Source organism: Bacillus rossius, chromosome 5, assembly GCF_032445375.1.
Source record: "Bacillus rossius redtenbacheri isolate Brsri chromosome 5, Brsri_v3, whole genome shotgun sequence".
Taxonomy (NCBI): domain Eukaryota; kingdom Metazoa; phylum Arthropoda; class Insecta; order Phasmatodea; family Bacillidae; genus Bacillus; species Bacillus rossius.
The window spans coordinates 71598109-71614819 of record NC_086333.1 but is presented as its reverse complement, the minus strand read 5'-3'; the positions used below and the strand labels follow the sequence as shown (position 1 = coordinate 71614819).

At 32.5% G+C, this 16711-nt stretch overlaps 1 protein-coding gene across 1 annotated transcript in view; it reads right to left on the bottom strand.

Annotated features, from left to right (window-relative positions):
* The window catches only part of LOC134532296 (PHD finger protein 20-like protein 1), a 60886-nt gene extending 44346 nt beyond the window's left edge, over positions 1–16540 (bottom strand). Inside the window, 6 exon segments of the mRNA XM_063368715.1 lie at positions 1538–1635; positions 3681–3787; positions 9914–9958; positions 11618–11752; positions 12921–13205; positions 16461–16540. Of these exon segments, the coding sequence (XP_063224785.1) occupies positions 1538–1635; positions 3681–3787; positions 9914–9958; positions 11618–11752; positions 12921–13205; positions 16461–16477 (687 nt within the window). The 5' untranslated portion in view covers positions 16478–16540.
* Positions 16541–16711: the final 171 nt, after the last annotated feature.

Below are 16711 nucleotides of genomic sequence, written 5' to 3'. Positions count from 1 at the left end.
CTTTAAGAATGCTAATTTATTAAATAATAAATTCTTATTTTGGAAGAAGAAAAAAAAAGGCTAATTTTTCCAGCACCTTAACAATCACCATGTAAAATATTGCCAACAACTCATGTTTCAAAAAGGATGAGAAGTGAAACAGCGTCTAAATGTATTGGTAAGGGATACCGGAACACTCCAATAATCGAAACAGCGCACTAACGTCCACCACTAGCAAAACATTCTGGGGTTGGCCCTACTGGGAGTTGAGTTTTTATTCTATCCATTCTCCACCCCCAACTCCTTCTAACTTTTTCTTTATTTTTTAATTATGCTGTTGGTTAATAATTTCTAGTAAAATATGTACATTAATATTGTGGGATTAACATGGATCCAGGATTGTTTAAAGCCATTATTCTCAACACAGATGAGAGAGCGTACTACAATCTGTGGCATAGCATGGAATAAACTGAATTATAACAGCAAGCATCATGTAGGCCACAAGTTCAAGCCAGCAGGATCATGCCATCAGGATCAAGCCTTCAGGATCCCGGTATAAACTGGATATATGAAAAACCAGCCATATCAAACACTGAATTTACGATGGCTGTAATCAAGAATTCCTTGGAAATACTGCAAAATTCAATGTGTCAGCTACTTTAATGCACAGCACATATTCCTCAAAGAAAATTAACTACTTTAACAATTCTGTTCATATTTTTGCCTCCCATTAGATTCCGTTAAAACATGACTTAAAACAGTACGTACTTTAAATTCAATGTAACAAAACAAACATTTTGTAATACAATTACTTATTCTAGTAAAACAACATGAAATATAAGCATTAAAAATTCCTTTCAATTGCAATACAGTCGTTATTTAAACAAAATAATTATTACAACAACTGCATTGAATAAAGTTCTCCAAAAAAATTTTTTTAATCCCATAAGAGTAAACAATGAATGTCGGCGATAGCGTAAATACGCTGGTATTGTATTGTAAGCTATAAACTGTTCTTTTTTCACAAACCAGTAGGAATTAAGAAACCTTCCTCCCAGGGTTAATTCAAGGTCTCAAGTGTATGGAAAACATACATTCTTACTTTTTGCAGGTAAACATTAAATGACAGCTGCAACATAAAAGCACGGGTATTGTAATGTAAGATATAAAAATTTATTTTTTTCAAAAACTAGTACAAATTATGAAACCATCCCTTCGGAGTAAATTTACAGACATCTGTATTGTGTGAAAACCATGTTTTCTGATATTTTTTTTTCCTTTTGGTTCTAAAAAGCCATGATATCCTAGTATTATCCAGAGTAGTTTTAAGTCATGAAAAAAACACACTAATAATAAAAAATTACTAATCCAGTTTGGTAAATAGCATTGTGTCAATTTCCCTGTGTTTTCCAGGTTTTGAAGACACCTTTTCAATTTCCTGAGTTTTCACTGTTGTCCAAATTTTTATTGTCTGCAGAAACCCTGCTAATGTGAAAAGGGGGGGGGGGGGGGGAAACACAATTGGAAGGTTCAATTAATACAATAAGTCAGAAAATACCTGAGAAACTTCATCCACCTGGCCAGCTTTCAATTTTGACATCTTTGAGGCTCTAAGATTTTTGGAGAAGCCATCATAGAAAACCACTTGATATCTGTCTGAAAAAGATAAAAATAAATTTCCAACTCACCACAGGTAAAACAGCTCACTAGAAATACTGGCAAAGTATTTCCTATCAGAAGATTCAAACAAACATAGAAGACCCATAAATGAAAAAGTTTTGAAATATTCCAGCATAAAACAACAACAGTACAAGGAGAATTAACATAAGTTTTTGCAGTAACACAAGCTAAAAATTTGTGGTTATGATCTCCTTGCATTTTGACATATGCATTCACATCATTTAATTTATAACTTTGTAAGTTGAATTTTAACTATGAACAATAATTGTTGGTGACATTGACAAACATTCATAACAAAAGAAGAAAAACAGAAGCAATTTAAATTGTGAAACAGTAAGAATCAATATAAACTGTCATAATATCAGGGTCATTCAAAGTCTAATTTAACCTCTTAGAGAAAAAAATTTAAAAGACAGTATAATATATGTGTATAACTTTCATCTATGTGGCTATTATGTGGAGAATTTATATGGACATGTTTACTTTAAAGTTAAAGCATGAAATCACACCACAAAAGGTGAGTATATACAAAACAACAGCACTATTCACAAACTACCTACTAGTTTAACAGAATACCTTGTAAACTTAAATACACATCAAACTAATTTTTACTTTAAAAGATATCTCAGCATTATACTTTAATGAAATATTTGCATATATTGCAACTTATGAGGGAATTTCCTGGCTGAGCACATTAGCCTCATAAAATAAAAGTTACGGTATTAGGAAAACCACTTTTTATTTAACAAATAAATAACATACCTTCCAGACATGTTTTTCATTTCATTCTCTAAGTGGGTGTTATATTAAATACTTCTGGTAGTTAACCAGTAGTTTACTATTTAACAAGTGTTTAGGTTAGGTTAGGTTTATATTTTACAATCTATGATATCATGAGAATGGTTGCTTGAGTTAGGTTGGTTGATTTTCAATACTTTTAAAAAGTGTGGACGTTTGGTTAAGTTGGATAAGCTACATTAAAAATACAGTAAAATCATTTGAATGGTTAGTTAAGAATTAGCAATTTAATGTAACCAATTACCTTTAATTTGTTATTTTGTTTTGTATGTAGGCCTAAATATTACTTTGTTTCAAATATTTATCTCAGTTCCTTATTTTCTTAATTTTAATCATGGTATTTTTTTTCCCCAAGTAATTTATTAATACTTGAAAGATTCCATGTAAATATTAACTGTTCTATAGCCATATGGCCTCTATAATAATAAAAGACTCAATGGAATATACTAAATTTAAAAAAAAAAAAAGACATTATTTCAAAGAGTTTTAATGTAGCTAACACAATTTCACAGTATTGTTTTAATGTAGCTAACTCTATATCATCAACAGTCTACACAATTTTTGAAAGTATTTTAAATGTATCTAACTCAACAGTAGACCACTTTCACAATAACACAGTAATTGTAATGTAGCTAATCTAACCTATTTACTTATTAAAATGGTAAAATAAAAACTACTAGTAATCTACTGGAAGTAGCAAAATTCCTTCTTTGAGAAAAATATTCAAAACCACTGAGAACCGAAACAGCGATGCAGAACGTCTTTTGTGGAGGAATAAGAATGCACTACAATGTACGTAACATTTAACACTTGTGAGTATTCCAAACATTAACACTGCTAATGTAAAATTATTTTTTTTAAATTGTCACAAAAAGTTATTTTCGTTAACAGCCTACGTCCAAAAATTTTTATTAAGGAAAAATAACATTTAGGTGTCAAAAGAAATGTGGGGTTAAAAACAGAACACGGGTAGAGAAACAAGATGAATAGTAACAGAAGTGAAAGGTTAAGTCCCCTACAATAATAACTTAGTAATCATTTGTCAGTAGGAAATTCTAAACGCTCCTTTCCCTTCATAATCCAGGGACATCAGTTATAAACAAAAATACAATTTCCTAGTGTTTTTATATCCAATCACGGTGATGCAGCTAAAGTAATCACCCGAAACTGAAACCAAACACAAAACGACCGCTCCAGCCGATCCAGCGTCAAGCTGTACGTACTGTTGGGAAGGATGGCGGTGACCTTGGCGGAGTAGCGGCGACAGTCGTTCCAAGTTGCCATCACCCGGTCCCCCACACGGAACACCTTGTCGTCTCTCTTCTCCGCCCTGCCGACAAGGCACATCACTGCTGCCAACCCAGGTTACACTCAGTTCTTTCTGCCAAAACAGGCCAACACCCCTGTCAAACTCATAACACAAAAATAGGAACTGTAATAATCTGCCTTAGCGTTAATTAGAATTCCCCTAACTTTAGAAATTAAATTAAATTTTAACAATCTATCAGTTGACATTTTTGTAAATAAAGTAGTCCCGGCTTTCAAACTGGTATCAATATCACAAAATTTGGTACATGAATTTTTGATTTTGAAAAGAAATTCTGTTAATGCAAGTATCACGAAATGAAAGTTACACTTAATGATATCTGAGTGCCGAACTGAAGTTACAGTAAGTAAACACAGCAAATACCTGTTAAGAAGTTTCTGAAGGTACTTAGAATTTAAAAAACACTAACAGTAAAACTTATCAAAAAGTGTAAAATTGTTTGTATAAATAGGTCATATGCTGTAGTTTTTTTGAACTTATCAAGCATGTAATTTTCTTTAGTGTTTTACAGGAATACTATATTTAGCATGACTAAGTTCACCACACAAAACCAGATCAGGGTACCAAAACATTAAGAGTTTTCACAACTGACAATTTTTTTCCTTCTGTAATTCAGTGCTAACTTGTAGCTACTGTAGTGTGACAAGACACTACAGTCGCACTAAAAATGTGAATCAATAGAACATAAACAATGTGCTTTTGACTTCTGGGGAAATAATTCATATCCCTTACAGTCCAAGTGAATTTCCAAACACCAAGACATTTAGCATTGGCAGTACAGTTATTCTCCATCGACTGATAAACAAAAAATGTGACCATAGATCTGAAGGATGGTCTGTAAAAATTGTTCATTTTAGGAATCGGCCAATCGAATCCTTGAACACCATCAAAACTCTAGTATTTTAAATATTTGAGATTCAAAGATCATTATTCAAAGAAAATATCTCAAATTCAATTTGAGAGATCTGAATTTCAATCGACCAATCTGTGTTTTTTTTTTCGTCGTACCTGTTATATAACTGTTCCCCAAGATATTGTTAACTTTAATATAATTAAGTGAATAAAATTACTGAATTTTGTTTAGGGAGACTTAGTCATGAAATAAATTTTTAAAGGTTTGAATGTTTCAATGCCAAGAATAATATATTTTATTTATAGGACATTATTTTAGAACCTTCAGACATAGACTCGGATTCGAGGGATAGATTCGAGATAGTCTTTGAGAACTGAACTAGAGGTTTGAATTCTAGAAAATTTGGATTTGACCCATTTCCATTTCATTTAAATGCAAAACAACTTTTGGCAAAAATTCCTTAAGCTCTGTTTTTTTTGCACGAATACAACTACAAAATATACAAACAAACAAGCAATCTTTGTACATTACAAATCAAAAGACAAAAGAAAATAATTATTTAGTCTCTGAAAGTGGCTAAGCTACATTGATGTGAGCTTTCTGTGTGATGATTTTTGCAAGAATAAGGCTTTCTAGTTTTCAACTTTTGCTATCAAGAGATAAGTAAATATAAAAATGTAAGCTGTTCATATAATAGCATAAAGATGACTCTAGTAACTGAAATTAAAATGTATTAAATTTATTTTTTGTGACTTTTTAGAAAATTGTCTTTTAACTAATTGCTATTTTTCTTTGGAACTGCTCACAAAATCATTGACTTTTTACATTTTCAGACAACATAATCCTGCCATTCTGCGATTACAAATATACATCAGCATTTTTTTTGCACAAAACTATAAACATCTTACAATATACAATTACAATTTATTATGCACATTTTTGCACACATTTATTTGAACATGTATATTGTAAATACGTTTATAATATTTAAGTGCTCCTCAGATTCATAGCTAAACATTTTTTTTAAGCAAAACTAATTATCAAAAGACGGATGTTTTAGAATCTAGTAAATATTGCACCTTTGGGACTCAAATAAAACATTAAAAAACCAAGCAAAAGGCATGAGGCATTATTTTATCAGTTAAATTCTGGATATTCTGTACTAACAGGCACTAAATTTTACATTGAAGAACTAAGCTACTATAAAAAAACCTTTAGGCAGCCTCCACTCCCTGCTACTCCATAATTAAATATTAGCTGCAATGTGTTCAGTGTTTGTGGGACAGTTATCAAAACAAGCTGCCATGTTAGCATGAAGGAAAGCAACTACTTCACAATAAAAAAAAATATTAAAGTAGGTCATAAAACAGCATGGTCCAGTATTGCATTGTAAAAAAGGGCACAATTAAAGTGATTGCAAGAAGCCCAAACCACTAATCACTAGACCAAAGCGAATATTCGAGATTTTAAATATCAAAATGAATAATTTTGTATTCAATTTGATTTTAAATACTTCACCCCGAAGTAACGAATATTCGATTATATTATATTCTAAGTGTAGTAAAGCTGTCGTATATCACACCATGTAACTATCAACATAAGGGTTAAAAGTCAATGCTGTACAATATGATACAGTACGTACTAAGTTAAAATATATAAATGGGGCTGACATAGTGAACAGCTGACTGGCTTAAGTTATGACTGCGAGATAATCTGTAATATAGAAATTTTTTAAGTAGAAAATATGCAATCAGCGAACAGTTTGCGACCACCACAAAAAAATAATTACCCAAAAATTTTAAAACCATACTGTTTTATTATATGTATCCATTAACTTGAAATATTTATTGCCATTGAACAAACACATGTACGAATTTTTATTTTAAAAAAAGGTTGTAAGAAAAATATTTCCCCAGTATTACTTTTCGAATTTAATAATAGTATTCAAGAAATATTGTTATATTTGTATTGTTGATCGATTCTAACTCTTAAACTTATATTCGAATAGGCCTACTAATAAACCTAAATAATGGCAACAAAAAATCACAAGTTGTATTTGTTCTGCTAGTGATTATACACTTTTACTATCCAAGAAAAAAAAGGTTCAAACCACATTTTGATGCAAAGTATTTTTAGTGCTTTTAGTTAGTAACCATGGAAAAATAAAATACCATGAAGAGATCTGTTGTACAAAAAACAACCACCTACAGTCACAGCAACATGCAAAATTCAAATGTAATTTTGCATGTTGAATATGTGTTTACTATGCTTCTGTAGTTAACCACTGTTACCACAATTCTATATTTGTTGTTCTAGATAGTCCTACTATAGTTTGAATTCTAGACCACGAAAGATGTTTTTATATGACCCAATCCAAAATTCAGGATGTCTAAAAATACCTGGTGAACCAATTCCTGAACTTTTTCAGGATTTTCGACGAAATGTTTTAACAATTTTTTTTAATATTACAATCATTTCCTAGTTACTATAATATATAATAACAATAATAAAAATAAACATAATACAATACTTAGAGACAAGAATTTTATGTTTGTTTATTTATGAATACTGTTATTCAACAAATATGACACTTAAATGTTTCATAATAACTCTCTCACCAAAAGAGTGTCATCTTGACTGAAAAATGTATGATGCACTTTTACAATATTATATAATTTATAATAAGTGATCTAACTACTTGGAACAATAAAAATAAATCTGTAAGTAGGTATTTGTGTGTTTAAAAAATGTACATATGTAAAAATGTGCTACTATGTAATATAACAGTAGCATTATTTAAAAAAAAAAAAAAGTACTATTTTGGTACAAACTTATAACTAAGTTAATTATATTCCTTGAATGATAGATTCAAAAATTATTTTTTTATGATTCGAGTTATGTTTTTATTAAAAATGCTAATTATTTAATGATTTAGTTGCATTTTTTTGTGATTTATGATTTACTAACTTGCATTTGGGCGTTATGTGGTGAATTGACATACTTTTCATTGTTTTTCTGTTTTATTGCAATTCATCATATAATCTTGTCCCTAACAATACTACTTGCACGAACATGCCAGTTTTTATGCTAGAATGTTGAAACCTTTCAGACATAGTTTCCACATGATTTAAGTAGACAGTCTCCAAATATTTATATTTAGTATGCAACTGTAAACTGAAGACGCATCTAAAAAAAATTCAAGTAAGCAAAAATGCTGCTGGAAATTAAAAGTTTTGTGACTTCCAACAACCATTGCAGTTTGTTTCTGGACACTTTCGAGATCACTTTTTTTCAGTTTCGTTACTTTTGTGACCTGCTGACTACCTGAAATTTGTTTCTTTCCTGCAGTTAGGTTCTCTCCGCTCTGAAATGCTTACTTATATATACAATACATTCAAGCTAACACGAACATTTTATAATTACTTCTGACCTTGTAGACAAGTGCACAAATCTCAAAACAGTGTACCTTGCCAAGAACACCTCGGGCATGTTTTAGTTACTACTACTGTTTCAGTGCTACCACTATCAACAATAAACAATAGGAAATTATCATAATCAATTCTAGCGGGGAAAATTCTAAATTGAAAGAATCCACATAAATTAAATACGAAAGTGTTATTTTAAAATGCTACAGTAGAGTATGTATTTTGTTTTTTGAGATAACTGAACTGTGTATCTCAAAACTAACAAAGCTAACAAAAATCAAAATAGTAGTTTTTTCAAGAACATTTTTTTAAAAAAATGTTTACACTCAGTTCCAAAGCTGAAAGCACTATCATTTCAATTCTAGTTTTCCAATTTATGGATAACACTGACAAACTTTAAGGAACCCGCCTAGTCAGGAGTGTATGCGTTAGCAAGGCGGGATGATAAGTGGGACGCTCGCTGATGCTTTTAGCGTGGTGTCGTGTCTAAGTGCAAGTCTCTAAACTTGATCCATAACCATATCAGATGTTGGAGAAATGAAGAATAAATGAAGATAAAGGTTTAATGCAAGTCCCTTGAGTGCTTCTAACAAGCATTCATGTCTGAAAATTGTTCTGAAAACAAAAGTTTTTAGCTCTTTTCACTCGCCTCAAAAAAGGTTTAAAAACAAAATACGGGAACAGAACCACTCATTTTCCCTCAGCGCATTCTTAAATGCTTTTCGTGAACCAATTACCAGTGTGTCGTAGTGAAGCGTGTGTACTTCAGCTAGTGTTTAAATAACAACGGGACCATATACAGAAGACAAACATTTTGGTCTTCAAAAAGAGCCCATCCAACGTGAGGCCATATCATAGCCTCCCACGAAGACGATTCGGGCTCGATTCCCGGCGGGGATAAAACCAAAAATGTTTTCGCAAGTGGGGAGAAAAGGTGGATGTTTCCGTGAACAGGCAGGTAGGGCCCTTAAGTCAATAAACAAAACAAAGGATTTCCTATTCATAAACACTCGACAATCTGTGAACAACATTTCTCCAGCTAAACCCAGCACCATTTAAAAGACAAACACAAGAAATGCAACGTGCAACAGGCAATACACATTCTTCACATGCACATTCATGCAAAGTGCAGGGATTATAAATGCAAACACTACTAATGTATTTTCAAGATTTCAACTGCAAATAATATCCGATCACGTAAATGATAATAAAATTTGCTTATTGCTTATCTGCTATACATAAAAAACATATTTTTTGGTCATTATATTTTATTTCTTTACAAAGTTGATTAATATAAAATGAAATTTAAACAGTCAGTTTCTTTCCTTCAGATCTATTCCTTCTCAGTGCCTATTGTAACGGACAAGAATTCCAACAATTTTGTTAGAGGAAAAAAAATTGCCGACTGGATTAAACTACAATGCAGCATCTGACATCTTCAGCTGCCAGCCCCATTAAAGCAAATAACATGAACCAAATGGAAAAGTGATTTTAAAATTATAAAAGGCTATTTATTATTTCTTCTTTTCACGTATGGCAACAAATAATTTCCTTATCTCACAGAGAAGAAAAAATTAAAACTGAATCTAAGGCCACTTACAAACTTTATCCCATAAATGATGATGTAATGTGTTACTGATGCAAAAATAAGCATCTGTCAAAAAAAGCAATGTCTATATAAACCCCACCGGCCACAATGACTGACTAAACTGAATACTGACTAGAAAAAAATATTTCATGGTTCATTTTTCTTTAAAGTTCATCTATTTTACAAACTGCAATTGATACAAGTTCAAAGCAATTTGACTTGACAGAAACAAATAGTAACATTATCTTCAAAATAATTCTTACGCTGGCTCAGCAGTTGGTAGCACTGGTGGTGACGACAGCTTTTCACTGCAACAAACAGGCACTGCAGTTTAGGCCAGTTACGACTATAAAACGCATGGAATTCCCTGTGCATGAAAAGAAAGTCACATTATCAATGTGTGGATTGCCGGCTTCAAAAGGCTTTTCAATTTAATAGTATAGTGTAAGATTAAATAAAAAAATTCAAAAACATTTTTTTCCAAATATAAAAAAATAGGTTCATGCATAAATACATATTAAAATAAAAATTTAAAATACTCAGCCAACAGACATATTTTGGGACTTTTGATAACTAAGTTACATAAATAGTGTGGTCACACTGGTGGACGTGACAAAGTTTGGTATAACCAATCTCTTCAAGATGGTTGAAAGGTGGAGGTCATACCACGTTTGGTCCTCCGAGAATTTGTATGACTGATTTGTGATTTTGCATGACTCTGCAGATTAATTGTGTAAAATTATTATGATGATGATAACACTGAAAAAATGTAATTTGCATAATCCTCTACTGCTGTCATAATGCAAAATAACTGATTTGCAGTGCAGTCACAATAGAGCTTTAGTGCAACTTCAGGGTTATAAAGTACTAACTGCAGTACCTGGCATTGTGCCCGGTCTGAACACAGGGTGATATACTGTCTGCGAGTTGAAGCAAAATGGATAGTGCTATACGACAGTGTGGTGGACATTGAAAAATGACACACAATTACTCTTTATATGTCTATGACCTATGATTTTCAGTTTAACCACGGTGATTGGTTGAACGATTCAGAAGTTGATTAGCTACAGTGCCATCTAGTGGCGCTTACAAAAAAATTGGATAGCATCAAAAACCTTCTCCATGAAAAAACTCTTTAACGTGCCAATTTTCATGGCGATCGGTCAAACGGTGTTGGAGTTTATCAACGTCACATATACCAACATCCTATTTTATATAAACATTCAGACGTATATACAAATATGTATACAACATGATGATCAGTTCATGACTCAGTTAAGTGTACTTTGAAATCACCAACCCATCCTTTGGAAACATTTAATGGAAAACCCATATCTTAAAAACCTCATATCGCATTACAAAACATGAAACTGAATACAAACTGAAACTGACATGCACGGAAATTTAAAATTTTAGCATGAACTACAAAAATTTGGATAAAATAAAAAAAGAATCGTCATAGTTCAAACAAAATTGAAATTGTACTCATTCAAATGATATGGGTAAAAAAAAAGCATAAAATATTACTGAATGCTAGTGTTAAGTAAAATATAAATTTTACATTATCGTCGGCTTACTTCTAAAACCTCGTAACTCCATTGCAGTTAATTTTACAGGGGAACTTATAAGCTTTTGGATCACGGTTTCGACTGACAAAAAATACGAGGTTTTATAATTTGTGAATAGAAAAGAGACTAAGTAGAGTTGACTTACGAGGTTTTATCAGCATATGCACTATGAAAAATTGAAAAAATACACCAAACACATCCGGAATATAAAACTGTGAAAATCTGGACTTACGAGGTTTTAGAAGTAAGCCGACGTTATGTAAAGTACAAAAACTTTGGAGAAGAAAAAACACACACACACAATTGAATGCCGCAATGAATTTAAACTAGGAACGGAAGGGGGGAAGAAATCCCTCGCGAGCTCGTAAAAACAGCAGACATGCAGACGCGCTCGCTCACCGCTCCGGCTTGCTGACTCGCCGCAGCCGCGAGCTCTGCACCGGGAGCCACTCGTCGAAGCGGTGCGACCAGTTCTCGAAGTGGATCAGCACCTCCTTCTCGCCCCAGTCCACCTCGGAGACCTTGGCCGCGTACCTGCGGACGCACGGCGCCGCAAGCATTCCGCCTCAGTCGTGTGTGGGACGTGCACCAGGGGTGTCTCAACATTATAGTACTGAACGCTTGGAGACAAGTTTCTTATGATTTTACTCTTAACCTGATTTCATTTTTAAAATGGAATTATTCTGTGTTTTTTTTTTTTTTATGTTCATAATTGCTTACTACGGTTTATTCTAAAATTGGTGGAATATTAAACATGTAAGATGAAAAAAAAAGAAATCTTAATACCATCACTGAATTTGTGTTCACCTGTATTTCTGTCCCTAACGCACCGGTTTCCGAAAACGCTTTAAAGGGTTGCGTGAAACCAGTCCACAGACTGACAACTTGAACAACACAACAAATTTTTTTTTTATTCTTGATTCCAAAAGTATCAAAGTTCCAGCGTGAACGACATACCAGGGTAGGCAAAGCGCCTTGCCAAGAACACCTCGGGCATGTTTTTGACGTGACGTCTAATAAATCGATGAACGCCGGCTGCACGCACGAAAAAGTGTCCCGTTATGCACATTGTTTCGTTGCGCTGTGTCCCGTAACGCTCATTGTTCCGTTACGCTGTGTCCCGTCACGCTGTCGGCGAGTGCAGTACAATTGACTAAAATATTATGGTGATTCATATAATTGATGATAGATATTTGATTACAGTTTATTTATATGAAAACTTGTTCAAAATTATATTTAAACTTTATAGCTAAATGTCAGTTTTTAAAATTAATTACAAGTCATCTACACGTGAACTGTTTCTTCGACTTTTTATAAAGTGAAGTGAAAAGTTAATGTGGTTTTCATTGCTTATTACAACAAAAATTTCGGCAATAAAGTTTAATTATTTTTGCATTTTAAAAATCTGATTACTAGTATAATTTCAAGTATTTATTCTTTTATTATTAAAATAAAAAAGATTCAATTTTATTCATAAAAATATGCAATCATTTCATCAATGTTTTTTATGACGTTGTCACGTTTAACTATCGTCCGTAAACCGACTTTACAGACAACCAATTTTTTTTAGTTACTACTACTACTGTTTCAGTGCTACTACTATCAACAATGAACCATAGGAAATTATCATAATCAATGGTATTGGGGAAAATGCCAAAGATGAAGTCCCAATGACAAGTCTGCATCGAAAGTAATGTCTCACCACGCGTCATTGGCGACGTCCTTCACCTCCAGCCGCATGCCGATGTAGAAGCTGCTGGCACAGCCCGCCTCCTCGTCGCAGCTAGCGTTGGGGCCCGCATACTCGTTCACAGAGCTCGCCTCGTCCGAGACGGTCCCGGCGTCGGCGGTGTCCCGGTCCGAGTCCCCCGGGGACGGGCCGCGGGCGCCTGCACGGCCCTCGTCCTCCCCACCCGCCGGCGCCTTGCCCGAGCGGCCGCGAGCGGGGCGGGTCCTCTTGTCGCTCATGTCGTCACTGCTGCCCGCGCTGGAACACAACAACTGTCTGTCGACGTGCCTCGCCCCACAAGTAAGTGAGTTAGGTGCGGCAGTTTCTCAGGCTTCAAATATAATTCTCCGATCCGATGTCCATGTTTGGCATCCCTACAATAGTTTGCTCCAAACACATTACCAATCCTTGAAGTCACACTTTATCAATAAATAAATAAATAAAATTGAACTACTTTGTATTTGAACTAAGATACATTTTTGGATTCTCACATATTGTAACAGTTATAAATTTTAATGACAATAACATGACTGAATATATAAAAAATTATATAAATAAAATTAATAAACTTTGCCATAAAAAATTATGTCCACAGAAGGTACATTATGACTCACGCATTTTAAGTTTGTATGACCTCCATTTATAATTAGAATATTAAATTTCTGCTACAGTGAACAAATACACTAAAAGGTTGGCTAGTTTCTTACAAACATTAAGAGGATTTTTTTTAAATTTTTATTTTATTTTATAGAAAATAGCTACTTCTTTGAATACTAACATATTATAGCTGCTTTAATGGGGTGATCTAAAAAATTATGTAAAACCAAATACGTAAAAATAATTTTGGATTTTTTTTTTTTCCTGCAATTATGTAACCACGTGAAAATTAATGCATGACACTAAGACCAGTTCCAGAAAACTAACTATTTATATATGTACTTAGGGTACACTCACTTGACAAGAATAAATGCTAAGGAAACTAAAAAGGATAAGTTTGCTACAACCTGTAATTTAAGCAGCTATACATTGATCAAAAGGATCCTGGAAATATTTTCACATGAATATACCTATAGTATCTATTATACAGTCAAATAAAAAATTGTATGCACAAATAAAAAACTATTATTATTTTAAAGCTTACTCCTAAAATATGATTTTAGGAAGTGGTTGGAAAATGGAAACCAATATTACCATGCTGCTTGAGAAAATAACATCCCATCATCAAACAATTACAAAAACACCACTATCATAATTGTTGAAAATTATATTTTGCAAGAGCAACTACTTTCAACATTTAAAGTAGTTTATTTTGGATCTTATTTTAGTCCAATAAATATTATATTAAAATGTAGAAAAATTATTATTTGCTAACCGTTCCAGAGTAATGCTGGAAAAAAGCTACATTTCTAAAAAAAAAAATTATAATTAAATTTCCAAAATGCTTTTTTTTTTAAATTCCTAACAAGTTTTTGAAACATTCCCTAAGAAGGAATTGTGATACTTCAAGTAGTTTACTATTTTAACGAGTGGTTAGGTTAGGTTAGCTACATTTAACAGACAGTGAAATTGTGAAAAAGTTCGGTTCAGTTAGCTAGCTACATTAAAAAAAACTGTGCAATTTGTGTGAACAGTTGGGTAGGTTGGGTTACCCTACCTACATTAAAAATACTATTAAATAATAACACCAATTGGCTACATAAAGTTAAATACATTTTAAATTGATAATTTCTGGCCAATTATTGAAATTATTTAACAGTATAATTATTTACCTAACCTAACTAATATATTAACTATTTTTAAAGCTAATTTTAAAGCTATTTAGCTAACCTAATCCAAAAGACCATTATCAAGATAACACAGATTTGTAATATACAAATATAACCTAACCCCCTGTTAACACAGTATACTACGTTAATTATTACAATACCCTCTAAGAGAATTGTTGAAAAACATGGCAAGAACTAAAATAAAACGAACTGACCAATATTTAATTTTTTCTTCTTCAGAAAAGTGACTCTCCTTCAGAACTACAATGGTCCAGTTTAATCAGTACTAGTATCAGGCCATTAAAAGTGCCAGTGATTAAAATTGGGTAAATATTTACAATCGCGGTAGATGCCAAAAATAATGCTAAAAATCCGAAAATACTTTTATTCTATGCACTTTCACTTCCTCTTTTCAAATCAACCGGCAGAGATAAGAAATTCCAAATACTTTAGGAGATATCGAATTTTTTAATTTCATGATATGTAGAGTCGCGGTAGATGCCAAAAAAAATGTAAAAAATCCTAAAATACCTTTATCATATGCTCTTCAACTTCCTCTTTTCATTAAAAGCGGCGGAGATAAGAAATTCCAAATACTTTAGGAGATATCGAATTTTTTAATTTTGCAATACAAGACCTGTGGAACCATTCGAGCGGCGCCATTTTTGTTATTTTGCCGTGTTCGTGAATACGTGAATCGTGAATGCGTAATTAATAAAATGGTTGATTAGGTCAGGTCAGTTACATTATTAATACTTTCAAACTAAGCCGACATTAAAAATTATTTTGTGAATTAATTTTAATGGCTGTTTAGTTTTAAAATATTTATAATGTAACTGACCTGACCAAACAAACCCGGACAGAGGGTGAACAGTAAACTAAAATGGTCGATTAGGTCAGGTCAGTTACATTATAAATACTTTAAAACTAAGGTGATATTAAAAATAATTTGAATTAATTTTAATTATTCTTTAGTTTTAAATTATTTATAATGTAACTGACCTTACCTAACAAACCCGTAACAAAGGATGTACAGTAACAACTCACGTAATTTTTTTTGTTACTTATTACTTGTGCAACAATATCAAAATAACAAATAAGACTTTAAAATTAGAAACGTTAAAAACTCACGTAAGTTGGAGGCGGTAATTAAACACCGTTTTAAACAATAATTGAACTAAATAATCACGTATTAGTTCATTTGAATTCTGGCCTATCACGAACAATCACGTGACATCATTATCCAATAAAAAAAAATAGATACTCGTTCTCGTACGTAAACAAGAAACAATGGTGCACGCACGCCACAGGAATGCGCTGGTTTTGTGCTGAAATTTAAAAATTCGATATCTCCTAAAGTATTTGGAATTTCTTACCTCCGCCGGTTGTTTTCAAAAGAGGAAGTGAAAGGGCACAGAATAAAAGTATTTTCAGATTTTTAGCATTTTTTTTTGGCATCTACCGCAATTGTAAATATTTACCTAAAATTGTTTTGTAGACTAAGTTTGTGTACTTGCCATTCTGTTGTTTTCACACAAATAATGTGAGAGAAAAAACCTTATTATAAAAAAATCGGGCAAGACAAGTAGAGCATTTGTTCTGCGGCTACAATACACGGTTTTACACATTGCTACATATTATGAAACTTTCAGGTTGTTTTAACGAATATTGTAATAATGCATAAATCAAATAAACTGACTGACCATTAAATAGTGTATATACAAATTAATTAAATCAATATCCTCACCCATCCAGCAAAGACATTTACGTGAACGTTTGCCATTCTTATTTACAACACTAACTAAAATAACAACAAAAAACTTCCTTCCTAAATTCTCTCCTACAACTATAAAAACCAGCTGCATAAAAACGACGAGAAGGTTAAAATATAATTTTAATAAGTATAATGTACTTAAATATTTAATATATTTGGGAAATCAAACAGAGTAAATCAATAATAAAAAAGGTGACCAAACATTTTTAACAGGAACTGGTGGG